At 38.3% G+C, this 27,938-nt stretch overlaps 1 protein-coding gene across 4 annotated transcripts; it reads left to right on the top strand.

Moving 5' to 3' along the window:
* Positions 1 to 1,305: 1,305 nt before the first annotated feature.
* On the top strand, positions 1,306 to 27,938 carry wt1a (WT1 transcription factor a). Of its 4 annotated transcripts, none has more exons than XM_055038353.1 (9): positions 1,306 to 2,056; positions 5,097 to 5,219; positions 8,509 to 8,611; positions 12,674 to 12,757; positions 19,936 to 20,035; positions 22,228 to 22,372; positions 23,635 to 23,724; positions 24,103 to 24,186; positions 24,330 to 27,938. In XM_055038353.1, the coding sequence occupies exons 1-9, from the start codon at positions 1,579 to 1,581 to the stop codon at positions 24,449 to 24,451; spliced, it is 1,329 nt and encodes a 442-aa protein (XP_054894328.1). In that variant the 5' UTR covers positions 1,306 to 1,578; the 3' UTR covers positions 24,452 to 27,938. The 4 variants fall into 4 exon arrangements, with proteins under 4 accessions (XP_054894328.1, XP_054894320.1, XP_054894311.1 ...); XM_055038345.1 differs by having other exon boundaries at positions 24,103 to 24,195; XM_055038336.1 differs by lacking the exon at positions 12,674 to 12,757.

Genomic DNA, 27,938 nt, shown 5'->3' with positions numbered 1-27,938 from the left:
TTTATGTTGAACAAATTAAGAGAGAGAGAGAAAAGGTTAGGTTTGAATTCGTCTGATAAGGACGTTTTTCTCGTTAAAGGGTCCGGTTGTTGTTGTTTTTTTTTTATCGAAACCTGCGGCTTATTTTTTTTTTTTTTTTTTTTTTTTTTGCTTGATATAAATAATGAGAAGCAGTCGGTTTGGAGCGCAGATGTTTTTAACTCGGCGCTGCGTGCTGACAAAACTGCTGGATGGTTTTGCATGGAGGAAACCGTTATCCTCCCTCCACGCGCCACGACGCGATCAATGCGACCCGGTCGGATTTTCACCGGCCTGCCTGCCATGTTCAGTCACAGAGAGGCCGAGAGAGAGAGAGAGTTTTCCTGTTTTTAATCAGACATTCATTCACCTGATTGATAGGCTTCATGAAGCAGTACACGCTTTTAGCACAATTAGGTCATTTCCCCAAATTCAATTTGTATTTTAAAACAAATTGTTCCCAAAAATATGGAGATTAAATTCCAACTATTTCCAACTATTTTTATTATTCAAATATTTTTACATTTATGCAAAATATTTGCATTAATATTTATGCAAATATATAATATTAAAGTGTGAATAAAATAAAATAAACATCCAGAATGAAATGGAGGCCTGAACGCAGCAGCGGCAGATTTATTGAGACGCAGGGCGCTCATGCGGAACCCGACAATTAATCTACCAGCGGGTTAATTAAAGTGTTACACCCTCCTTTTCCCCACCAAAATGACCGAGAAACCGATCTTAAAAATTGGGCTCCATATTTAGGGTGAATCTGCCTCCGTTTTACATGTGAGTTTTACGTGATAATTGATGTAAAAGCAATTTTTGGGCCTCGGAGTGTCTACGCAGTGAAACGTTGGAAATAATGTTGGTTATTCCAGAAGGAGTGACATTTTCGTTGATTTATTCCGGATGGCAAATAATATCTGATGTGTTTTTGTCTTTAGTCGTTCATTCAAAAAAAAAAAAAAGTGACGTTTCATGATTTTAAAGGCATCAACTCCAGCAACTAATTTAATGTTTCTTTTTTTGTTGTTGTTGTTTAAGAATTAGAATGTAATATCTGCTGCATTTTTTCCCTTCATTTATTTCTGCCTTTATTTTCTGTCCAGATGTAAGTGTGAAGGTGTGTGTGGACAGTCGATGAATGAAGTCAGAAGTTTCTGTCCCACATCACCTCCTGACTCCACCTCCTCCTCCCTCCTCACACACACAGATCCTCAGGCGAAAAGAGGGAAAAGAGGTCTACTCCTCCTCACTCCTCCTCAATCCTCCTCACTCCTCTTCCTTCATTCACAGAGAAGCCTCTGAGCCGAAGCCCTTCTTCTCCCTGGATGGACCCTCAGAGCCATTAAGCTGACAGCCCTGGATGGGAACCGAAGATCTGCAGTGCTGTGGGGGGGAAGCTGCCATGAACTTTAGCCGGACTTGAGGAGCTTCCAGAGTGTGAAGGAAGGACTCAGAGCTCGGAGAGAAGGATCCAGAAGGTGTCGCGTGAAAGGAGACAGGACTGATTTAAAAATTGCCTCCAGTTTTTTAGGCTTTCGGCCCTGGACCATGATGAGTTCAGACGTGCGTGACCTGAACTCCCTGCTGCCCTCGGTCCCGCCGGGTCCCAGTCCCGGCTGCACAGCGCTGCCAGTTAGCACGGCCCCTCAGTGGGCTCCCGTCCTGGACTTCCACACCGCCGCCTCCCCTTACCCCTCCCTTGCTGCTCCCCACTCCTCTCTGGGGCCCCACTCCTTTATCAAACAGGAGCCCAGCTGGGGAGCCACAGGGGACCCCCACCACCACGACACAGACCCTCACTGCGGTCTCAGCGCCTTCACTGTGCATTTCTCGGGTCAGTTCACGGGCACCGGGGCCTGCAGGTATGGGGCAGCGTTTGGGGCGCCTCCTCCTGCTCCGGCGGCACCCAGCCAGCCTCCGCCTGTGGCGGCTCCCCACCACCACCAGCCCCCCAGCAGGATGTTCAGCAACCCGTCGTACCTGAGCAGCTGCATGGACACCCAGCCAGCGGCCCGAAACCAGACAGGTAAAGTAGGGCTGCAGGACGAACGTCATCCCTGCTTTAGATTCACTTTTCACTCCCTAAATCCACCGATGAAGGTTCACAAGTGGGAGATTCACACTCCTTTATGTAGACAAAGCAATTCAAATCGAGGGGAATTGTCCACAAATAGCCTCGTGTTGATTTATTCTGAGCACATAATTTAATTTCTAAATTATTTAAAGAGATTTTGAAGAACCTATGTTGCCTTCAGTACCGGGGCGTCTAGGTTCACTTTTTCGAAGCGCATAAAGATGATCTTGAAACCCCAAACAAAACAAAACCACAAATATGATAAAGTGTGGAGAAAATAATTTCCGTGGAAGCAGCGTGGCTCGCCGCTAAACCGAGGTTGTTGCCGTTAATGTTTGAGCCTAATGAGAGTTGTCTTGCTGTTTGCAGCAGCAAAGCTTTTGGCCTGCGAGTTTTTTTAGTCCCTTGAGAACATTTACCCTGAAAATTACGTTTAGTTTATGATGATTCTGGTTGTAAAAGTCTCATAAAATTTGTTAACTATTCAAGCCTCATTTGGTGAAGATAGATTAGGTCTGTATAAATCCTAATATATTATTTTTTTAAAAAATATCCTTCTTTATTCTTTCTCAAATAATTTGTGATAGAATGCATCACAAATTATTTGAACATTTCAGACTTATCCACAGTTCATCTTTTATTTTCCCAGGAAAGCATTTCACTATGGGAGGTGGAACAAGCTTCACCATGTTATTGATTGCTCAAGTTGCTCAGTTTGATTTTTTTTAGACAATCATTTTACATTTGACCAACTCTAAATCGCGTCCTCTTCATTTTGAGGTCACGGGTTTTTTGGGGAAACCTTCTCCTCTTTGAACATTTTTTTTTTTTTTTTTTTTTTTGCTTTTCTTTTAAAACTCAAGCGTCTTCCAAGCATGTGATTTCACGTTTTAAGATTACAGCATGAAGCACATGCAATGAAAAGATTTATTGGGATTTAATTCAGAAAAATTGCTCAATAAAAAAAAATCTGTTTTAATTAAATAATGAACCAAAACTAAATAAATCAGTTAGACAGCAAAATAAGTGTTTATTCATTGTAATTAATAAAGGAATAATATCGGTCACTTGTCACAATTTTTAAGCTTACTTGTAAAAAAGTATTTTATGAAAAATACATCATCAAGCATCATTTATGCTTGATGATGCTGCGCGTGGTAGTTCTGTGTTCAAAGTTTACAGTAATTTATATTCCCCTGCATATAGTTTGTCTTACTGTCACCAGCAGGTGAAATTGATTGACTATGTCTATATTTCTGCTTGTTTGAGTCACCAGGAGGAATTCCATATTAGATCAAATAAAACTGGACAACAGAGTCAGTAAATAGCAATGCTTTGCTTCTCAGACAAACTTAAATAATAATTAAAGGAAAGTCCAACCCTTTAATTCGTTTTCACGCTGATTTAACCTTACTTTACAAATCTAAAATTGAAACTTGTGAAATGAAGTCTGGAAAGGAGGAATTAAAAACCAGGATCCGTTTGTGTAACTTCTGCCTGAAAGGAGAGACTCTTCTGTGTGTTGACGCTCGGCTGAGTGATTCCTAATTCATCACTCCGACTATTAGAGTCTGGCATTTCTCACATCTCACAGCGGATCCACGTGTGTCTCCAGCAGCACGAAAACGCTCAAGATTTAGAAACACGAGCCACTTCACAGATTTACCTCATGAAAAAATTAAAAAACAGCATCCAGTAGAATCTCATTGCATGAAATGACTCATTTCTCTAGCTGTTGTCACCTAATCCCCGCTCCTCCTAGGTAAAGGCAGGAAAGTTAATCAGTTAATGATTAGACAGCAGATTAATTAGGAATAACATGCTTTCTGAGGAGATAATTCAGGAATAACATTATTATCAAAGAGCCGGGCCGACCCCCTAACCTGTTTTATCTGCGCCCTGCTGTGGCTGGTTGAGCACATGCAAACAAACCGGCCAGCAGCAGGACCCGGGTCACACGGTAGAGCTCGTATCGGTGAAGGGTCGCTCCGGGAATTCATCACGTCAACATCTCTTTTTCCATTTCTAAATGTTCTTCAGGGATGTTTCATCTTCTTGAGCTAAAAGTTGGGAATTCTCCACAAAGGGAAAAAAAAAGAAAAGAAAAACAAAAGCGGCATTTCAAGCATTTTTGCTGATGGTGAATTTTCAAACACGGGACGTTGAAACGGTCTAAATCTATAAAATACAAGATGAAAGTCAGTGCAAGACTGTGTGCAGAAGGTTTGAAATCATCATTTAAAGTCTTAATCTCCTACTGATTTTGAGGGGCATTCCGTGGGGTTTTCCAGACTTTAGGTTTTCCAGTTGAATACAAACTGACCTCACCGCTTGCCACCTCGGTGCTGGACATCAAGGAGGCAACAAAAAGTATCAGAATACATGCACACACACACACACACGCACACGTTCACAAGAGTCAGGGGTGAGTGGAAGATGAATGGAAACGTTTAATTAGAGTTCCTTTTTTTCCCTTCTCTTGCTCTGCTCACCCACTGACTCAGAGAGTGAAAGTCTGTGAAAGTGCTACATTTTTAATTAATGAAGCATGCATGTCAGAGATAGTGTGTGTATCTGTGTGCATGGGAGTGATTTATGGGATCTAGCAGTGCCCTTTAGGGGTCAGCTAGAGTCATGAGTCAGAGCCGGTCCGGGGCGTCAGGCACGGATCTTCTTAATGCCAGGAACCCGTTTATGTGGGCGCGCTAAAATGATTTTGAAAAAATATATAAAGCTGAAACGTATGAACGCACAAAGTTGCATGAAAGTTAAATATAATGTGATATAATAAAACAATTTAATGTTTACAAAGTTGCACAATAAAGTCACTGCTGGCAAAAGTTGAGAAACAGAATGTGAAGTTTTTTTCTCAAAAACACATTAGGTTAACACCTTCTGCTCAAATCCAACACCGTAAACCGTTTCCGTCGATCAACGGCGTTGAGAAACTGTCGAGCTGATGTGTGTGTTCACTGCTTCTTCTCCGCTGTAGGTTACAGCACGGTGGCGTTCGACGGGGCCGGTAATTACGGACACACTCCTACGCACCACAGCTCGCAGTTCTCCGGCCACTCCTTCAAGCACGAAGACGCCCTAAGCCAGCCGAACACAATGGGTATGTGCATGTCTGATTACATAAGGGCTACACTGTTTCAGTCTCTGGAAAACACCAAGGCCTTCGTCTGAAGCTGAAGACTTTTCTCATGTCTTTTTCTTTTTTTTTTCAAAAACACATTTCACATGGTTTTATTCTTGCAAGGTAAAATCTAGAAGAGTCAGGTGGAGGAAATCAAATTATGAGACGAGTTAAGTGGCTTTTGGGAGTTATTCGACGCGTCACTTGATAAAGTTAATCCTTTACATATCTGAAAAAGCTTTCAAGCATCTGGTCATGTGAGGAAATACAATTACTAGCCTTTGTGGTGAACACTTGCAGTTAGAAATAAAAATCCTACCGTACATTTAGCGATTGCTTACAATATATTTTATTTTACATGTTTCATGATTTTTAGTGCATTTTGATTTTATGAAATTTAGTTTTTATATTGCACAACACCTATGCTTTTTAAATGCTTTTTATAGCACAATGAAACTTTCATTTAGACTTTATGAAACATCAGTAACCACCAAATAATTTTATTAATTACAAAATTATATGCAACATTTGTATTAAAAATTGGCCCGGCGTTGCAGGGATTTTTCCCTTAAAAAAATCGCTAACATTTAAATATGTTTGTACTGTAGTCATTTCCCACTGTACTGGTTTAAATAATCATCATCAATATTACCTTTCTTTAGAATGAAGCACCGTTTGCAGTTTATGGCTTTTTACATTTTTGCTCACAGAATCGAGAAACATTTCAACTGGGGTTATTTCTCAGGGTGTGTGTGTGTGCGTGGGCGTGTGTGTGCGTGGGCGTGCGTGCGTGCGTGCGTGCGTGTGTGTGTGTGGGGTGGTGTGTGTGTGTGTGTGTGTGTGTGTGTGTGTGTGTGTGAATAGTGACCCACTGGGAAAAACAAACAAACAAAAATGTTGATTGATTTGATAAATGAAAATTATTGCAAACGCAATGTTCACCTCCAGTGTCCACTTCACCCAGAGCTGATACCGATTTGATATTCTTTAGTTAAGCAACAAAGAGCTTTAATTAGACCCTGTACTGTTTGTGTACGTTGAGCCCCCGTGTGAGAGCCGGGCCGTGCGTTTGGTAGCCTCTCAGCCCTCGCCCAGGGAGTGTCTTGTCCCGTTTTCTGACGTCTCCGCTGTGACCTTGCCTGTCAGAAGTATAAATCAGCCACATCCTGACTCGCAAACTCTCTTGACTCCTTCTCTCATCTATTCTTTCATCCACCCACAATCTAATCCCTCGCCTCTGCACGTTGTTAGTAAACATTTAAATGCGAGAGTCTGGGGGAATGAAAGCTGCAATTTCTGGCAAATGCTCATCGTTAATATACTTCCTGAAAAAACAGGATGACACAAGTGGAGAGGCGACCCACAAAGAAATCAACAAGAAAGCGCTTCATCCTAAATCCAGCGTTCGTACCCATTTTTCACAAGCTCTGATGAACAAGTTTCCAGAAGGAAAGCCAAACTTTGAATTTCTGAAGCGCCAAGTGAGTTATATCACCTTTCAGGGAGTTTGTGGTTGTTTAATCTTTTCAGATGCATTTTAACTCATGAGAGCCAGTTTTAACAAATGATAAACGATTTCCTAATAACCAGACAAATAACCAACTTGAAAAAAAAGAGAAAAAACTAAAACAAAAGAATATCTTTGAATAACATAAAAAATATGTGATGTATGAAAGAGGAAGTGACAGTTTTTGTAAGTTGCTCCCAGAGTGAGTTTTTCATCATACATTAGGAATTTAATTTCATATTTTTGTTTTCAACATTACACTTGTCTTAGATGGTCAGTGTTAAGATGACTTTGAAATGACTCTTTTTGTGTGTTTTATCAAACTGTTTAAAATAATCTCTTCCCAGTTCAAATATAAATTTGGACCTACAAGTAGTCAAATGCAGATCAGCTTCAAATAAAAGCATTGAAATAGATCTTTAGTTCTGATTTAGAAACTCCTAATAGGATTCTAACTTCAGTTTCACAATGTATCATTTATTAGAGTTTATTTTATTTTGTAAGTGTGTGTGTTTTGTTTTTTTTAACCGTTAACATTTTTACTTTAGAAAGTTGTAAATAGGTGGTGGCTTTGTAACATTTTACCTCTTGTTGCACTTCTCACCTAATTTAAAGATCAACAGACCCCTCTGGATAAACTGCAGCCTGCTTCCAGGTTCATTCACTAAATCATAACTTGGGCATTTAGGAAGTACTTGAACTTTTAAGATAATTAAAAAAAGAGACCATGCTGTGACTGCAAAAGCAATGCACCTCGTCCTGACCCAGTAGAGATCTGACAGATTCTGAACCCATCGTACCAATGTGCACATTCAGTCGGTTCACTTTTATTAAAGACGCACGTGGGGCCGTAACAAAAAAATAAAATAAAAAAAAACATAGAAATGTAAAGAAGAAAGCACATCTCAAAATGTGCTCTAACTCCAGTTTCAACATTTATATCAGCTGACTTGTGATTGAATGATGCACACAAGTGTGTGTATCGCCAAGGACTTACCTCAGTAACCACTGTATTATGTTGAATGTTTCTTCTAACAATCATTGAAAAGCAACATGTGACAATCATATATATGTTTACTGTAATTTGAGAAACCAACAGTTCCACTTAGTGTTTCAAGTAGCACAGTCTGGTAGCAAGTTGTTACATTTATTCACTTACAGTTACTTGGGCAATTGAAAAATAAACACTTTTTTTAGTATTTTTACTGCACCATATTTTTTGCGTTTACTTGAGTAATATTATAATAATAATTAGAATTTTAATTTGAGTGAAACTGGTGGATCCTCAACCCACTGTGAGTAACTTCACTGAATGAAGAGCAAACATGTTTCAATCAGCCAGATATATCTTCAAACTACCAGAATTTGCACATAAAATTCCCCATCTGATAACATCATCAGTTCTTGACTATTAAAGTGATACTTTTATGAAATAGTTTTTCACTTTCGGTTGAGTAATTTTTTGGGTGTTAATTTTTTTTTACTTTTAGTTAAATAAAAAATATATAGAAGTCGGGCGACTCTTACTTGAGAACAATGTCTGGATGCCAGTACTTCCTTTTTAGAACAGTAGGTTCATCATTCTTAAAACAAAAGAACAAATATTCTTTAATGTGCAGAGTTCAGACTGAGATTTGTCAAACTACATCTCTGAAGGTGTGTTTTCACATAACGTAGTGATTTTCTGTCTCTGACTGCGTGTGTGTGTGTGTGCATGTGCGTGCGTGTGTGCGGGTGTGTGTGTGTGTGTGCGTGGTCCAGGTGAGCAGCAGTATCCCGTACCGCCTCCCGTTTATGGCTGTCACACACCGTCGGACAGCTGCACGAGCAGCCAGGCTCTGCTGCTGAGGAACCCCTACAACAGGTAACACACAAACATTTGCCTTCTGCACCTCTACGACATCCCAAACACCCTTTCCAAAATGTGTTCTTAGAATAAACAAACAGCAAAAACTGAAGCTGGAAATAGCTCTGGAGCCATTGTTGATTGTTTTGGTCAAACAGCAGTACTTCAGTGGCAGGTAGCAGGATGTAGCTCTGAACAGGATGTTCACCTTCTGAACAGGTTTGACTGCCTCTCTGGCTTCCTTTTTAATTTTGTGCTCCTTCCTTTGGTTTCCTTTTTCTCTTCATTTAGTTGGAAAAATCTCCGGGATGAAACACAATATGTGAAAATGCTTAGATCTCTCTTGCATTGGCAAATGTGATTTCTCTCATTTCATTCATAACTAGGTCTGTCCAGGGATATTTTCTTCTGTATTTCCACATGTGGTCGGATCACTTGTCAGATGGCGACAGCGTTTTATATCAGGTGTATAGTTTTAGATTGATTCTAATGTCACAACAGTGTGACTCGCTGCGACTGGTAATAAAAAAAAATTCTTGGCAGAAACGCAGGTGTTCCGCGAAGGCCTCAGAAATGTGTTCAAGAAACGTTGGGTAAGATTGAAGCTAAAATTAAAATTTGTATTCATGTGTTAGAATGACCTACTCAAAGTCCAAACTTAAATGTTATTTAGAATCTCTTTCAAACACTGAATGTTATAGATCCTTAGTTTTTCAGATGACTAAGCTTTCAAATTAGAATTGGCAAAAATGTCATAATCTACAGAGTTCATAGGCATATAACCCAAATGGCATGCAATTGCAATTGGAAAGGAATGTTTTTCCATAAAGTACGAGTTCATTTTGTTTGTAAAACCATTTGAAATCCTGGCATAATTTTGCCTCTACTTACTCTATTGTAAGATTCCAAAATATTACATCTGATGAAGTTGACTGAACTGTCTCCTCTGACAAATATTATAGTCATCTGTCCATTTTGTTCTCTGCCTCGCAACCCACAACCGTTCATCTTCTTTTATACGTACCATGTACTTATTAGTACTCGGCACTACTTCAGTTGTATGAGATTTTTAAAGGAGGGACACGTTTATCACCTCTCAAGGAAACTACAATTATTTAAAAGATATCAGTGAAATGAAAGCTATTCATGTAAAATACCTGAATAACCAAGGAATGTAAAACACACATTGATAAAATAAGTCTTTGCCTGCAGGCAAAATACTTTTGTTTGTATAAGAATTCTGTTTTCCATTAGGTCATTTTCTATCCAGTTTTTACATAGTAAGCTCAGTCAAAAACTTGACATATTTCCACTTCCTTTCAAAGCACCTCCAAAGGTTTCTGTAAAATACTGCTGCAGATCTACTGCCTGTCTGTGCAGTTTGGAAACAAAAGACCAAGAGTTTTACTTTGCTAATGTTCCGCAATGATAACTTTGGCTGTTACTACCTTAGACAAATTTCTGAACTTTCAGGCTATCCAGGTGAAAGATGTAATAAAACATGGGGTTGAGGCTATGAAATTAATGAGCAGTACATTTTTAGGAGGGACACCTCCTCATCACACGCTCCCCAAACAGTTTGTTGTTTTGTCTCGAAATGAGAAATTCTTTTCATGCCACTGATCCGATGTTTTCTGTAAATGGAAAACGAGAACAAAAATTCCCATTCCTGGGGATGAATACTGAGGCTTCAGAGTGAGTTTTTGAGGGAGAAAGACTGTCCTGACTCTCCCAGTCTGAGGTTCGTCTTTGTCATAAACATAACTGATATCGACACAACACACACACACACACACATACTCATAAACACACATGACTGGGAAGGCTCATGTGAGTGAAGTCAGTGGTCTAATCTTGCAGCCTGGTACCATCAGGCCTGTATTTACTCTCCGGGCCATCAGCTTGGAACAACATGAAGTGGAAACACGCACAGGGCTTATTAATCCGAGCAGAGAAAGAAAATGAGAGGCTCTCTGGCTTCTATCAAAGTGAGGAACAGAATGAGAAGCCTAAAACTGAGCAGGATGTTCTATCAATTACTGAACAACAATTTATTGCCAAACTACCCAAAGGTTTCTGCATTATCAAAAATGTGGTGCTTTGCGAATTTTTTGGTTTTGATGGCGACAACTCACAACCTTTCTGAAATGATCAAGCCAGTTAAGTGACGACATGGACATCACTCAGTATAAAGACCTTTATTTTTTCAAAGTCAATATCATTATGCAACCTTGCTGGAAGCTGTGAAACCGTCAAGCTGACATCATCCTGACTGTTTAATCATCAGTCAAATTTTTTTAGAAAGAAAAAAAGAAAGAAAGATAATTTGTTGTCTTTTTGGCTGCCTCCAAAGAAAAGTGTGAAGCCTTCATTACTTTGCAGCAAGATGGCCTCAGATGCAGCAAACTGCTGCTAAGACATTTTGGTAATCAAGAACTTCACCACACGAGGTGAGGATCCTAACGAAGAGGGACTCACAAATCGGACTTACCTCCGGGGCAGAGTTTGCTCAACAGTGGCAGCAAAAAAAAGACGCTTCTAAATAACAAGAATGAGAATGACTTGAGATAAGTCCGGTGATAAGGACTACATTTGTCCAAAGAAGAACAAATGAGTCCTATTTGCTTCGAACACTGGAGCATGTTGATCTTCCAAAAGCCCTACCGTGAATAAAGAGGGATGGAAACCTCCTGACAGAGCAACTCTTTCAAGCACAGTTTGTTTTGCTTTGTCCCCAGCATTGTGTCATAGGGCAAAGGTGATAACAAAGTGACTCGCACGATCAGAACGCTGACATTTTGTTTCTGCGATGGAGAAACTCCCCAGATCTTAACTGCAGTAAGAACCCATGGAAAAAACAGTGGTCAACTCCAAACTTCAATAAAACATGACTGACTGGGGCAGCATCAGTCAGGACTGAGTCCGAACATTGGTATCCGAGACGTCAGAGAGAATTGCAGAACCTGTGAAGAAGGAACAGCCCTGGTAGAATTGACTGTTTGCATGAACTTTGTGTATCTGCCAATAAAAGCCTTTGAAACATGTTTTTGTTTTTTGCTTACAAGTCTGATGTTGTTGTCAAGCCTGTGTAGACGAAAGCGTAGAGCTCAGTAGCGGCTGAAAATTGTTCAAATATGTCAATGGTCACTGAAGCTTCATTTAATATGGTTTACTTGTTTTTTGCATCGGTCATTGAGATGTTACATTCTGACAGCAAACGATGGCAATATTTATTTTTTCAATAATTTGTAGACTCTTTGTTTCACATGTTGAGCTTATGAACCACAACGTAGAGCTAAAAGTAACATCGAAATAGTGCAGGATGGTGATGAAATTGACTCATATCTTTGTTGAATACGAAAGAAACATACTTACAGAAAGCAGTGAACTATTATGAACTTCTCTCTGTTTTCTTTACGAAATACAACAGGAAATCATTTGGATAAAGAAACACTTTCTTGTAATTTTGTAAAGAAATGAAAAGACTGTGAGTCTCATCTGCAAAGCAAACGAATTTCTGTGATGCAAACTGTGTATTCAGGACAAATGAAACAAAAACAAAAAGACTTTTAATAAAATGCCTGTCTAAAGTTTAGCAGGTAGGCTTTTATGCATGAGCAACTGAGACTATAAATAGACCTGTTATTTTTAAAAGATGCTTTGAATCATTTTAGTCAGATCTTGCAATATTTCAGCAGAAATACTTTCAGCATCTCCTGGCTGCTTGCCTGTCTGCTCTACTGCAGAATAATAGCTCTGTAATGAGCGAGGTACCAGGCACCACTTTGCCCCCATTCAACCTGCGCTGAACCTGCAGCTGCTGTGAAAGAGGGACTGAGGGCTATAAATCTACAGCTTGGAAAATACAGAAATTGTGCGTGCACATATTTGTGGACAGTCTGAGTGATGATCATGCAGTCTGTTACATCCAATAAAAAAAAATATTCTGGTATGCAAAAACATAGGAATTATTAGCGTTTAATCTCCAGTCTTTCTATACCAACTATTTCAACGGCAAACAGCTTTAGCCTCTTGATCAGTGGCAGCTCACGAGCTTTTCTTCTACGTTTTCCTCCACAGCGGTGACAATTTATATCAAATGACCTCTCAGTTGGAGTGTGTGGCATGGAACCCTGTCAATACACTGGCATCCACCATTAAGAGGTAGGAAATTGACAACCGCTTTCTTTTTGAAAAATCCAAAACTAGTAAAGCCTGTGCTGAAGAAGCCAGTAGCTAAGAAATCAACTGAACTTGTGTCTTTTTTGGTCCTGCTATCGACTTCATCTGAGTTTTATTCACAAAGCAAAACAAAATGTCAGACAGCTGCAATAATGGCCACCAACTTCTGAAGCTTTTTGCATCGGAAACTTTTTGTATTCACAGTGACAAGGACAACATGATGTTGACTTAGCCATCGGTATTTTTGTCTTTGAGTTACTGACTGAAAACCCAGTTCTTGTATGTGCTTCTACAGCTTTTTCTGAGCAGTTTTGGAAATTTTCCCCAAGCTTCCAGGACGGTTAGAGTTAGGAAGTAGGTCACAGTGCAAATCTGAACCTTAGTGCCTGCAGTGTTGTGATGAGAAAATGTGCTCAGTGGAATTGTGACGATGAAGCAGCGGTAGTGCTCGTGATGCAATGGTTTAGTACGTACTGTATGTGCTGGAGGTTCTTCTAAAAGGGTTCTAATTCATGAAACCTGTAGTCATTTTACAGACAAAGATAATCTCTTGATGTTTTAGTCTGTGCTATTTAGTCATGCCTAAATATTTCAAAATTGTCAAATGAGGATAAACTGAATGATGCAAGATGCAGTTTTCATTTGTTAAAGGCACAAGGACATCCAAAACAATCTGGTCCTGTCTGAAAAAAATAATTACTCCCGAAAACTAGTAGCTGGTTGTGAGTCACTTGAAGGAACAGCATCACACATCAGTCGATTGCAGCAGTGAGTTGGATAATAGATTGGAAGAATTTTGGCTCACTCATCTATACGGAATTGTTTTAATCCTCGTAAATTGTAAGGTTTTCAATCATAAACGAATCATAAATGCCCCAAAATGTCAGATTTAAGTTTGGACCTTGACTAGGTTGCCCCAAAATGTTTAAAAATGTTTTGATCTGTTTAGAAGCGAACTTCCTGCTGTGATTGGGATCATTATTCTGTGCTTTTGGCGTATGGCCATAAATACCCCTCACAAAGCAGCAAAGCAGCTCCAGATCGTCAGCATGTTTGATTGTTGGTTCGATATTTTGTTTCTGAACAGTTTCGGCTTTTGCTTTGTTAATCTGGGATGTTTTTTGGGAATTCCAAAATGTTATTTTTTTGGTAAACAGATCAACCACTCTAGGAATGGTTCACCACTTTTCTATTTTTCCCCTTTATATATGTAATGACTATCACTGATTTATTTCAAAACCTTTGAAATGGTTTTGTAAAAATGTCCAGATGCTCCTGCCTCTGTTTCTCACCTCTAATTAAATTTATTTGGGGCAAGTTTAGGATTTTTTAAAATGCTGCTTTGTGTTGTCAGGCAGGTTCTGTGATTTCTTGATCTGTTGAAAGTGTGATTAGTGTAGAAAAAAGGTCAAAGAAACTGAACAAATAGAAAAATAAACTTTGCTTTTAAGTCATTACTTATTTTTTCAAACTGTTTTTGAGAAAGTTGCTGGCATAAACATGAATTAAGGATGATTATCAATGTTTTTAAAATCCCTGGTTTACATTATAGTAAACATTTTTTTTTCTTCAGCTGAAATGCCCTTACTTGTTTCCAGATGTCACAAAATGTCCTGACAATGATTTTATCTGCAACACACAAATAGGAAATAAATAATATTGTTGTTTGTGTACCAGTAGTTACCAGTTAATTATAATTCATTCTAACTTGTGATAGTAAGTGGGATTCCTTGAGTCTATTTTCTTCTAAAATTAACAGAAGATTATCAAGAATAAAGGACAGCTCTGTCTTTTGCTTACTGGCAATATTTTATGAATTGATAACTTGTTTCAGAAAGGTTTTTCTTTTTTCTCCTAAGCTATTTTTGCTTAGGAAAAATAGCTTAGGAAACACATTTGAAATCCCTCAAGTGTCAGCATCCAGTGTTTAGAGAGCTTTCTCTATGAACCGCATGTCAGCGTGACCTTCAGAGCCGGTCGAAGTCTGTGCCGCGTCACAAATGCCTTTCTACTGTGAGCCAACACTCATTTTTCATAGTTAACCAGTAAATGTTTTTGTGTTTTTGGGGTTTTCGTATATGTTTTCACAGTGAGAAAGCGTCATTTTTGTGTTTTTTAATTGGTGATGCTTCAGATTTCTGCTGCAGATCCAGCTGCCTGTTTGGGCAGTGATGGGCAGCAGGCGACAGGAGAGGGAAGGGAGGCTTGAGGGAGGATGAGGAGGAAGAGGATGGAGGGCAACCAGAGGAGGAGACGGTCAGCGGAGATAAGGACAGGCAAGCCAAAGAGAAAGACATGAGGAAGAGGAAGCACAGGGGAGTTGAGCCTAATTCCAGGCTTTAAATATCTCAAAAGTGATGAACAACGCCCAGTGTTTGTTCGTAGATGTGAAGTGAAACAAGAGATTGGATATTTTAAATGACGGTGACTAAATCATTGCTTACTTACAGAATCTGTGAAATATCTGGTGCCTCACTTGATGGCACCTCTCATGTTAATATGCTGTTCTACCCCCTTTTGCCAGTTGATCAACACTTAGTCTTAGACATTTCACAAGGCTGGAAACAGAGAGAGATATTTGACTATTTTTTGAATAGTCAGGTCCTACCGAGTCTTGATTTATTTCTTATTCTCTCTTCTCTTCAGAACACCTCTCCTGTTTTTATTGGATTAAGTTTATGGACTGCAGTAGCCAAGGAAGAAAATTGATTTTGTAAACTATTTCTGTGTTGGTTTCTCCATAATCTTCCAAAATACCCATTGAAAACACAGTTCCAATTTTCTACTACAGGGCAGAAGTATTATATTGTCTACTTAATCTAGCAGTTTTATTTTGTGTATTTGAAATACTTATGCCATTCTTTCTATACCTCAAGCTTTATACATTAATAAATAGGACTCCATCAAGTCAGATTTGGAAAGTTTCTTTCCTGTACACCAAGTCCAACGTAAGGAGTGATGGAAGTAAAAAAAAAACCTTAATGAGTGATTGAGAGAAGAAAGCAGAAACCCTCGATGTTCTACAGCTCTGCTTCTTGAGATCCACTTGTCATTTTTGTGATGAGTAGAAAGTTCAGCACCAAGCTGATCCAAACATTTGCCAAGAAGAGTGTTTGAATCAGAAGGACTGATTCAAAGTCCTGCTGAGGTCGTAGTGGTCAGACTGATGGTTCTCAGTCTGAACCGCCTCTTGATTTTGACTTTAGGGTGTAATATGAAAACGTAGCCGTTTTCACATAGACACTTCCTGACTTTTGAAGATTGGCACGTTTCCCCTGCTGAAAGGCATGATGTTGTGTTGTCTTTCTGAAGTTGAGGAGTGGTCAAAGAAATCAATCCTTTGTGTCACGCATTTTATACAAGAAATAGATTACCAATTAAAGGTTCTGGTAAATTGATCAACTTAAAAAAGTAAAGTACAAAGTAAAGAAAAGCTGCTCCAGTTTTGTTTGTTTTGTAGACATTTTAGGGGTGTAAGTAACAATGGCAGCAGCGATCCACCAGTTGGGGCTGAAAGCTGAAACATGTTGCTCTAAGTAACATTTTCTTCATCCTACTAATGATGCTGGACTCTTAACATGCAGGCAGCATGGCTACTGGTGTTTCAGGTCTTTGGCCGGAAACACAGTTAGCACCATTTCTGAAGTTATCTTTACAGTAAGACTTACATTCTCCTGGATGTGTTTCATATTTTCATCATGCTTCTCAGAGCCTACCGTTCAAACGCTGCCCCATAAATCCAATCCAATGAGCCTAACGTTTTAACCCACTTTTAACTAAAATGAAATACTGACAAGGATCATGCAGTTTAATCTAAACTCTGCTGGAGTGCGTCTCCTCCTCTCCTTGGGAAAAATCGAGGCAGACAAAGAGGACCTTATGAGAGCTCGGTTGTATGGCGTTCATTCCCACTGCAGCAGCACAGTACTCCCATCCTCCTTCTTCAGTTGGACACACTGAAATATAACACATTTCATAGACAGGAGCTTTCTGTTTGTCTGTGTGTTATCATAAGAAGATAGGCGATGCAGGCAGCTGTGTCAAACAGAGCTGGCTTTGTTCTGCGCTTTCAGAGGGAAAACCTGCAACAGCAGGTTTTTCTATGAGTGATATTGATTATTAAATGATCTACAGAAAGAATAGTGTGAGATAGAATATTTGAAAAAGCGTTCGTGAGGAGTTATGAGGAGTATATTGATTTCTAAATCTGAAAGTTGTGGGTTCGAATCCAGGGAGGGGCACTTGAGGAAGTTTTCAGCAAGCTGTCAACTGATCTGAGAATGTGACTGTAGTGTACAGTAACTGAGCAGAACGATAAAGTGTAAATTTACCGTTTTATTTAATTCTAAATATCATGAAGCATATTCAGAGTTTTATGTTCTCAATACGCATTAAAAAAAGACTATTTGTACATTTCTGTAGCCTGCTGCCACTAAAACAGGTGGCAAGTTCCTGTTTATCACTGCTTTTAGTGTTTGCTTCACAATGAAAAAACAGATTTTAAAAAGTATTTTTTTAATTAAATCATACATGAAATAATAATTTAAAATTTGGCCAAGTTTTTGCAGAAAAACTGTTGTGAAAATGAATGTTCTGTACCAGTTTGGATACATGCAAGTTTATTTTATGGGTCAGCTGATAGATTAGTGCCTTTCTTAATTATAATTATATGTACCAAAAAACTGACAGCTGCAATATAATGTGGGGCAAATTTTTAAAAATTTATCAAAAAATGTAGATTGTATATATTTAGAACATGGAAATCCTCTATTGTATTTAAAAACTGAATTTTCTTATTGCCTATTCTTGTGGTGCTAACAGAATTCAATCATAAAACTTACAAAATAGAAGCTTTATAATTGGTGTACAACTAATTTTATTCACACAGTAATATTTCCCCATGTGAATGTTTTTTTTAATGGACTTTGTCTTTTTCATCCTCAGGTACTAGAATGCAGACATTTTAATCAATTTTTCTATCTTCTGTCAAAAGTAGAACTTTAACATTTGTTGTGTGTATATTAGTAAAAATGGCTTGTTGACTCAAATTATCTCAAAAGTTATGAATCATGTAAATGAGTGGAGGAATTCACAGTCTTGTTTTAAGACGAAATTTGGATTCCTGTAGCAGATTTCAGAGTATAACTTCATAAACTGTTAATATTTTATCATGTTTTATGTGATTTTGAAAACGCTCTCCACATGTGAAGGTGTTCTTGTACATTTTAGGGGTGTCCATCTTTAATTGCAACACAAGACTCAGCTCTCTGGACCATTTTCAAAGTGCTTTGCAAAGAGCTTTACACCATAAAAACACATGTTCTTATCTTCGTTTAGCCTTGTTTGTCACATTTTCAGTTTCAATTGGTGAAATTCATCTTATTAACAAGTTTTGGGCAGCAGATATTATCTTTTAATATTTTTTCATGACTTATTTAGATGAACATACATCTGACTTGATTAATTTACATGTTCTCTTGTCTTTTCTGTGTCAAGTTATATTTATGTCATGGGAAACAGGGAGTCATGTTCCTAGACACTCTTTACAGAGAAACATATGTATTACAATGTGCAGGTTTAGTTATATTTATTTTATAGGAAGTGTTTCAAACTGTGCATTTTTCCTCACTTTGTCAGGCCTGGAGTTGGTGTCACTGTTGTCGTGCAGCAAAAAGTTCTGGGTTTGAAACCCAGCCTGGGGTCTTTTTGCATGGACTTCCTGTGCAGGTCTTTCTGGGTACTCTGACTTGTGTCGCTCATCACCAGGCTGTATTGGAGCAATGACAGATCTAAAAGCTGCAGAGCACTAACACTTGAAGGTTGTTGCTGGACTAGGGTTAAGGTCATGGGTCAGTGCAACATGTTGCAAAGCTAAGGTCTGGTTTCTTAATGAGTTCACTGTACTACAATGGACCTACACACTTACCAGATCAGAACTTATTACAGAACTTGCAGCAGTCCCTGCCTGACTCTTTAATGACGATACAGACAACATCACTAGGAATGTTTCTGGCAATTTGTTGAATCTTTGCCATGAGGAACTGAAACAGTTCTGAACTCAAGGCTCACGGGCCAAATCTGGCCCGCTGTAGCTTTTTATGTGGCCCTCCAGACTCCAAAGTACATAAGAAGTTCCTCCAGTTTCCCACAAAGGTCACACAAATTCACAAACTTTTTTCTGATTTTACTGCATATATTCTTAAATGTGGTCAAAACATTGGGCTTATGCGACTGCTGCCTCTGCCTTATGTCACGTTATAGACCATGGCCAAAGGTCACATTTAACATCGTACATTAGCGCAAATACCGTAAAAATTCTTTATAAAGATTTATAAATTGGCACCACAAAATCTGTAATTTTGACTGCAAAAACACAAGATTCTAGAGGAACAGCTATTTGAACAGTTCAATTGGTTTTATCAATACATTCTGGCACAACCGGCCCTTTTATAATGTTCATATTATTGATATGGCCCAGAATGAAAATTAGTTTGACACCCCTGCAATGGGGGGTTCATTCTGGCACCAGCGAAGTGTACCCAATAATGTGGCCGCTGAGTGTATCTTCCTTTTTCTTACGTCTCAATGTTTTAAAGTCATTTCTTTTGCATGTGGATGCAGTCAAACACATCAGACCAGCCTTTAGGCAGCTTTAAAGACTTCTAGATCCTTTTTTTTTTTCTAAAAACAACATTGAAATAGAGACACCACAGAAACAACTACATTAATGGGGTCCTAAGAAAATAACGGTGAAATATTACCCCCATGCATGAAAACAAGTTACATCAAGAGTGAACTCTGGTCTGCGATTTGCATTAAAGGCTGTATGTGACGGGTTTTGAATAATGTTCCCTCCCTGACCTTATCATACCTAAACACAATGAGTGCACTCAGTAAAACAGTGCTTCATGCTCTACCAGTCTGCCAGTGTGACTTAAATTTGCTCTAAATTATGTTCTTGATCTTGAGATCTGCTTTACATTCAGTTTAGGTGTCCACATGCATGCCTTTATAAGGAAAAATCTTCAATGACCAAGATTTCTAGTTGACTGAATAGTTTTTGAGTTTTCTGGCCAACGCGGCACAAAAACATGCACAAAAACTTTTAATTTCTCGTGGATGTAAGCTGATGATGGCCGTCTTTCTTTGTGTGTTTTCAGCCATGCGCCGGGCTACGACAACGACCCCAGCACCCCGATGGTGTACAGCTGCAGCACACAGTACCGCATACACACACATGGAGTCTTCAGGGGCATTCAGGTGGGACTCGCACTACTGCTGCACTTTATTTATCGTCAACAGGTCATCATCTGGTCAGCTCTCTCTGCATGCGGTTATCCTGCACCTTGTTTTCTAGTTCATGTTTAGTGTCATATTGAGCATGTTGAAAACTTTGCAACAGGCAGAGGGAAAAAACACACACACACAACTGGATATGTAGTGTCTTAAAGCTAATGCAATGAGCAGGCTGTGCAAGGAGAAAACACTGATATGCAGCAGGACATGTAACGTACATGCACACAGGGTTTTTGTTTTTTTACATAAATACATTAGCAGCAGAGAAACACGTGCATAGAGTTAAAACTGTGTAATGATACAGTCTCCATACGATGATTCACATGTTAATAAATCATTAGATTTTAATTATCGTCTGTCAGCAGCTCCAAAGGACAGGGAGCAGGAGATTCTCCAGACCTGCTTTTACTCCACTACCAAGATCTTTCTTTCAGGGGCCTGTTTCATCCGTCATCCTGTTCCTTCTTCATTCTTTAGGGTCCACCTCAGGACAAAAAGAATAAACAATAGCTCAGTCCTGTGCCCCTTAAAGTATAATTTAGAAGCTGCTAAAAGGTGAGGTAACAAATTGACTTGGAGTAAAGTAACGTTAGGGTTTAAGTTTTATTGCAGGGATTACCCAAATTCACAGTCACTGCCAATGATAATACAGTTGAGGCCACAGAGGCTTTTTTTTTGTTTATTCCACTTTGAGCATTTTTTTAAATGTGAAAAATACATTTTATTATTTTATAAAGGTTTAAAACAGATTATTCAAATGTTCTCAATATTAATTACAGATAGTTTGTTTCAGCTGTATGTGAATTACAAATAAATATCTATTAAAAGACATTCATACTGTGTTATGAAGAAGGAACAAATATTAAAAGAAAGCTATCTAAACCAGCTGGTGGTGAAATGAAAATATAATTGGCCCTGATGTTAAATCGTACATGAAAAACGATGAGACGCATTTTCTGGTTTAGTTTCAAAAGCCAGGCCAGACCCGGGGGTAAAAATGACTCAAACAGAACCTTTCTGAAAACATGAAGTAAGCTAAAGTGCTCCAAAAGCAACATAGCATGTCTGATTAGCGAGAAATAATAAAAAAAAACAGAAGAGAAACAAAGTAGTGTGATAATCTGAGGGTTGCTTGGCTGCTTCAGGAAGTGGATGATTTGCTGTAATTGATTGAAAACAATTAATTAGGTTCTGTACTAGGAAATCCTCAGTCGTTGGCTTTAAGCTCAGGCATTTTGGTCGTCCCAGAATTTGGTTATTGATGGCCTAGTTAAAGCCCAGACTTAAATTCAATAGCGCTTTAGCGGCATGTACTTAAACAGACTTACCATTATTAAAAATACCCCAACAAGTACTTATTAATACTTGAGCTTTTTTTATGGCATTGCAGTCATGGATATAAAAATCGTGAATTATAGTCTTAAAATGCAGTTAAACTAGAACTTAAAATATGTAAATAATCTATCAATTCCTAATTAGTTAAACTGTGTGTTCTGTTTATTTTTTGTGACTAAGTCATGTGGATTCAGCTCTTCTTGTATCTGCAAGTCAAAGTTAAAAAAAAGTCTTTAACTTTGACTTTAAAGACTTCAAACATTTCAACTCCAGATCCACAGCGTTCTAGATGCTAACAGTGCTAGCATCTGCAGCAGCCATTCTATCTTCCCGGTCATTACGCTAAATGCTGAGGAAATTGAAAGCAGATGGCTGGAAGCAGAAGGAGACAGCGGCGGTACGCAGGGAGAGGCGGAGAAATGGAAAGTGTTGAAGGACTGAAGACATTTTGAGAATAGAGAGATAAAGGAGGGTCATGTTGTGTGTGTACGAGTCAGGATAGAGGATGTTAAATTGTGTTATTCTCCTCCAGTGACGCCTGAAATGAGGAGTGGGGTTCTCTGAGAGGGGGTCTGCCTAAAAGGCGTGACTAACTGCTCCCTTTGGGATGCAGTCATTCTGGGGTCATTTTACTGCTAATTCCCATCTCATGAATATATGACTATTTCATTGTAATGTCCCCTGAGCAGATCACAGGCCCCTAATTTACACGCAGGCTATATTTAATAGACTCTTCTTTTAATTACATCTTTACTCCTTTGGTTATTGATAGCTTCAGAGTTTTGGTCAGTTTCACCTCTTTGCTTGTTTTCTGGTTGCAGGACATGCGGCGGGTTCCCAGCATCGCTCCAGCCATTGTTCGATCAGACACCAGTGAAAAGCGCCCGTTCATGTGTACTTATCCCGGATGCAACAAGCGCTACTTCAAACTGTCGCATCTGCAGATGCACGACCGCAAACACACAGGTAGGAGCAACAAAAGCATAAGAGACACAGTTGCATGAATTATGGGATTTTATGCAACTGAAACTTCAAAACTGCTTTGCTTCCCTTTTCTGTTGTGGCCAGGAAATACTTTTTATTTAAAACATTTGGATAGCTGTGTTTTCTATCTGATCTGATGCAAATTTAATTACAACATACCTATATTTTATGACATATTGATAAGGTCAGGATCCCTGCTCCACATTTGCATTACTTTCTACGAAAGAGGTGTCCAAACTGTGGTCCTGGGGGACAATTTTGGCCTTTGGAATAATTTTATGTGGTCACTAACCTCAGTTCATCAATGACACATATTTGACTCTCCAGCAATGGAGAGACGCAGCGTGTAATTTTCTTTGGAGAGTTACTTTCAGTGACATTTTTTTTTTTACTTTTTAAAATGGAAGATGTTAAGAAGTTAATGAAAAGCAGACCACAAACATCCAGTGACATTTAGTCAAATAAAAACGTCCCACTTTTTCAGAGAAAGAGTCATATTTTTAACATTGTATTTTTTCAGGTTCATCAGAATAGACAAAAAAGAGTAATAAAAATTATGAATTACAAAACTGTATATTATTTCTTTAAAAAAAATTAAACCTATGACGCCCTTTTAAAATGTTGGATCTATAATTATTTGTTTGTCTTTTTCTATTAAAATAGTGCATGATTAATTTATTTCTGAACAGGTATATTTAAAAGCTAATTTTAAAAAAATAAACATTATTTTTGTATTTTTAATTGAAAAGAAATTTAAATCATTCTCAAAGTACTTTGTTTTGTTTGGGGGGGGGTTTGGAAAAAAATGTGATAAAATAATTAAGAAACTTCAACTGAGTTTTTGGCTCACTTTTAATATCAGGCAGTGTTAAGTACTCTTTAAGATTGTATGTGTGTCGTTCTTCATAAGTAAGGAAATAAACGTAGCTATTCGCCTAAACTTGTCCATTTCTACACACAGTCAGAAGAAGGAAAGAGAGTAAAGCAAATCTACAAACCTTGCTGTCTAGAACCACTGCTAAGAGTTGCATCAAGTTAGCAAGTTAATGAAAAAAACCTTATAACTCCATCTACATGCTCAGCATTACACACCACCATTTTTAAACCTTTGCATTCATCTCTCAACAAATACCTTGGACATCAGTCAGATGTATATGTAATCAATGAGCAATATAAAAAAGTGATCAAGAAATAAATTATGATTCAACCTCTTCTGCTATTTTTTATTTATTTTTTTTGTCCAGGGGAGAAACCCTACCGGTGTGACTTCACAGACTGCGGCCGCAGTTTTTCCCGCTCTGATCAGCTGAAGAGACACCAGAGGAGGCACACAGGTCCGAGCCGTTTCGCTTAAATCAGCCTCTTTGTCTTTGTTCATTTTATTTCTAAGCTTTTCTTTGCTGTTTTTGCTGTTCTTTGCTCGTCCTCTTTAAGCTCATCTCTGCTCTTTGCATGACACCAACCTTATGAACAGTCAGACTGCATTTAAAAAAAAAACAGAGATGCTAAAAAAGATGAATTATATCAGATAAAGTTGCTAAATGCTCGCCAAACTCTGGAATGGCTTCCCTGCAAGCCTCTGCTCTACTGTTTTTTTCTGTCTCCCTTTGTGTGCGTGCGTGTGCGTGTTGTTGTTGTTGAATTTCTGTGAACGTTTTCTGACCTGTTGGTGTGTTTGAATGTGTGCGCATGCTTATTGTACATGTGTTTAGGAGTTAGACCATTCGAATGCGAGACGTGTCAGAGAAAGTTCTCTCGGTCTGACCACCTTAAGACACACACACGGACTCATACAGGTAAAACAAGTGCGTAAAACTTTTATTTTTCCATTTCTTCTTTATCCATTTGATGTTTAAATACATGTCACAGACCTTGCTGAGAGAGCTTGGTGTAATAACTTCACCCTTCGCTTGTCACCTTCCCCGTCCTCCTGTCTCAGGTGAGAAGCCGTTTCACTGTCGGTGGCCGAACTGTCAGAAGAAGTTCGCCCGCAGCGATGAGTTGGTGCGGCACCACAACATGCACCAGAGGAACCTCAGCAAGCTCCAGCTTTCCATCTGAGCCGCAGTTCTAAACATGCGGCTTACTCCTGATGCGAAAGTAAAAATGCTGAGTGTCTGCAGAGTCATGTTAAAGAGTTACAATTTTAGATTTCCAAAAAAACTGTCTTACAGTTTCAGAGTATCAACAAAACTGTCTGCAGGCAAAAGTCCTGGCTTTTCCATGTATATGTCATGTAGATAGGAGTACGGCGAGGTTTGAAATTTTGTTTGGACTTACAGTACTGTGCAAAGTTCTTCAACCATCCAGAATTTCTTTATACTCTTCCTGCAGCCTGTGGTATTTGCTTGGACTCTTTTAAGGTTTTACAGATTATTATTTCTCAAGGATTTTCGAAGGTGTTTTTTAAGTTTTATTCTGTTACTTTTGGTTGACTTTTCTAAAGGCAACTCAAGATTTTTCCATCCCCGAAGGTTTTTAAAAAAAAAAAAGAAAAGAAAAGAAAAAAAGGTGAGAAATAACCACAAACACTGCTTGACTGGTTCTGTTGCTCGCTTAGCTCTTTTTGTTTCTGCTGCCGAAAACATGAACTATGTCACCATAGAACCGGTTCTGCGTTAACAGCGAGTCTTTACTAGTCTAGATGTAATAACTGTGACAACTTTGTTTAAAATGTTGGTTTAAATGTTAATCGATGCACTGATCTTGGGACATAAGAAACTTGTTTGTTCTGTATTTCCCGTCACATAGTGACAGCAGGTCAAGCCAGAGCACAGAGTTGGGCTGCTAGTTTTATTTAAAGCAGTGGTCTGCAACCAAAAGGTTCTGGAGCCATTTCTGCCATTTTCCATTATAGCTAAAAACCTCAATGATTAGTTGACCTAATGTTAGTTACTAACATATTATATCTATGGTCTTAAACATAGATATAATTAAAAAATGCAGGTTTAAAGAGTTTTTCTAGTTTTTATGGAATAATTTGACAGAAAGTACTAGTAATATTTGTAGATGTTTTTTGTTATTAGGTTGAAAACTGTTTTTTTTAACACATAAAATGTTTCAGAAATGTCAAAGTCCTATTGAAGAAAATGTATCCATCACCTTTTTACAAAAGTTGTAAAAAGATGAAAAAAGATGTAAATTATGGGAAAATTCCTATAGTAGACGTTTATCAAAAGCTATATATGTTGTTCTTTCTGAAAAATATGAAAGGCCAAAAACTGGACTCAAAGCAAAAATTCTTGTTTGGATTAAAACGTTTGTAGATCCCTGATTTGAAGAAAAAAAGGTCTGTAACTTCTCATTAGAACTAATTTCACTAAAACTTGGTTTTAAAAAAAAACATAATTGTGGAAATGGAGAGATTAGCTCATGTTGGTCGTATCTGATCAGAAAGTTGTTTTTTTTAAGTTAAGCTGGGCATGCAGACATCCGGATGCAGGAAAACCGATATAAGTAATGGGGTTTGTGTGGTTAAACTGTCTCCTATCGCTGCAATCCTCCACAATAATTCAGAATACAACAGAGAGAGGATCCAACATTCACTGTGCTTCTAGTGCTAAACCAGGGCTGGTGCTAGAGCTGTTTCTGTCCTCGCTCCAGAAAAACAGATGTCAGTAAGTCAGCTGAAACTGTCGGCTGGAAAAACATCTAGAAGCAGGCTTTTTTTGTTTTCTTCGACATTATTAGTTTTTGTTTATTTTTATTTTTATTTTGTTTTGCCTTTGGCACCAACTTCCAAATTGAAGAATTTGTAGTGTTAAAATGATCATGAATCCTCAGCAAACAATGCGAGTGAACGCACATTGTTTGCTTCAGCTGCTTCTGTGGGAAAAACCCTCTTCCTCAAAAGCAATGGTCTTTTCACGCCGGCGTTATTTTCCACTTTTGCAGTTTTACCTGTTTCGTACCTTTCAGAATAGATTCACACTCACCTTAGGGAAGTTATTTTTACTGCTGATTTTCAATCATTTTCTTTGAGCTGCTTCTATTCTTCTTCCACGTTACTCCCATACGGATGTTTCTCATTAATGCTTTGGTTTTATGGGGCGGTCATCATCCATAGAGAGTAAGATGAAATCTTACCAAAAATACCACACAATTTAATTAAATTATTCGTCCGATTTGAGAATTTTTTATCATTTCTATGACTGATAATTTTTGCTAAATATTTACCTACAGAATCTATTGAACTGAAATGCATTGGTTAAAGAAAGTCTCTGAAGTTTTGTTCACAAGTGCAAATTGGATAAATTTGGACAAAAAGGCAAAACATATTGATAGAAATAATTGTTCCAAAGACTTCATATACACTTGTTTATTATTTTTCTGTGAAAAGAAAAGATCTAATGGCAGAAAGCACCAACCCTAAAGCTAGACTGTTTCTTCACCTCAATGAAACTAGTTTGGTTTCATCATCAGCTTTGGTTCAATTGGGGTGATCCGAAATCATCTCGGATCACTCCAATTGTCCGAATTCATCAAATTTATCAGAAATGGATCCAAAAATGTTAACAAACATTCACATCATATCATAAAGGGTGTGTGTCCAAGCTCTTCGTTGCATAGAAATACATTTTTCATATCTTTGTTTTGGGTTTTTTTTTCTCGACAGGAAACGTAATACAAGTCTGTCCATACATACTTTATCACAAAGAAAATTGCTTTTTCATAGCATCATTTTTTTGGGAAAGATGTTTGAGAATCTTGAGCCATTTAGAATAAACACAATTCTTTGTGTTTATTGGGCAAGATCTTCATAAATATTTTCACCGAGATGCAATGAAAAATGGGATAATGTCTTTTGGAGATGAGGTTGAAGCTTTATTGTCCATCTTCTTGGCACCTTTTGGTCGTTTCAGATATCTCTGATGTGGAACTACTTTGTGAACAGTGGTGGTTTTTGATATGGGCAACATGGGCAGTTGCCCAGGGCGTAATTAGGAGGGATGGGGGCACCAGAAACCACCGATGTTTGGGAAGATTTATTATTTATTGTCTCATTGTGGACAACGATTGCTTTCACTGGAATTATTTGAAGGTGAAGAGGTCTCACTCTGTCTCTATGTAAAAAAAAAAAAAAACATCTTTGCTTTCAGGTTACTCAAGTTACAGTTAGCTTTTAATTACAAGCAATTACTTCTTATCTAGTGTTTTGCAGATGGAACATGCAGAAAGATGCCTCCGAGGTATTTATAAAGTGACCTTTTTCATTTTAAGTAATGTGATTATTTTTTTTCTGTGTCTGTGGTGTGTAAATGTTACAGAACTTTGGCTGCGTGTTCAGGCTTTAAAATATGTCTGCTGGGTCGCACTGGCTCTGCGGCCGAGTCGTTACGGTCGAGATGTAAATAATTCTTCTTCTCCATGTTAACTGAGCTCTTCCATGGAGAAAAACATGTAACTTAAGTGATTTCTTTTTCGTTAGTTGGATCCAGGAACTGTTGTAATGTTCTTCCTCTGATCTGAGTTACACACAAAAAAAAGCAAATATTGTTGAAATGTTTTGTATCCAGAAGTGTGAGATAATAAACGAATGCCATCAGTA

This window comes from Poeciliopsis prolifica, unplaced genomic scaffold (genome assembly GCF_027474105.1).
Source record: "Poeciliopsis prolifica strain line A6 unplaced genomic scaffold, Auburn_PproV2 SCAFFOLD001, whole genome shotgun sequence".
Taxonomy (NCBI): Eukaryota; Metazoa; Chordata; class Actinopteri; order Cyprinodontiformes; family Poeciliidae; genus Poeciliopsis; species Poeciliopsis prolifica.
Note: the sequence above shows the minus strand (reverse complement) of the source record. Positions and strands in the feature narration are given on the sequence as shown.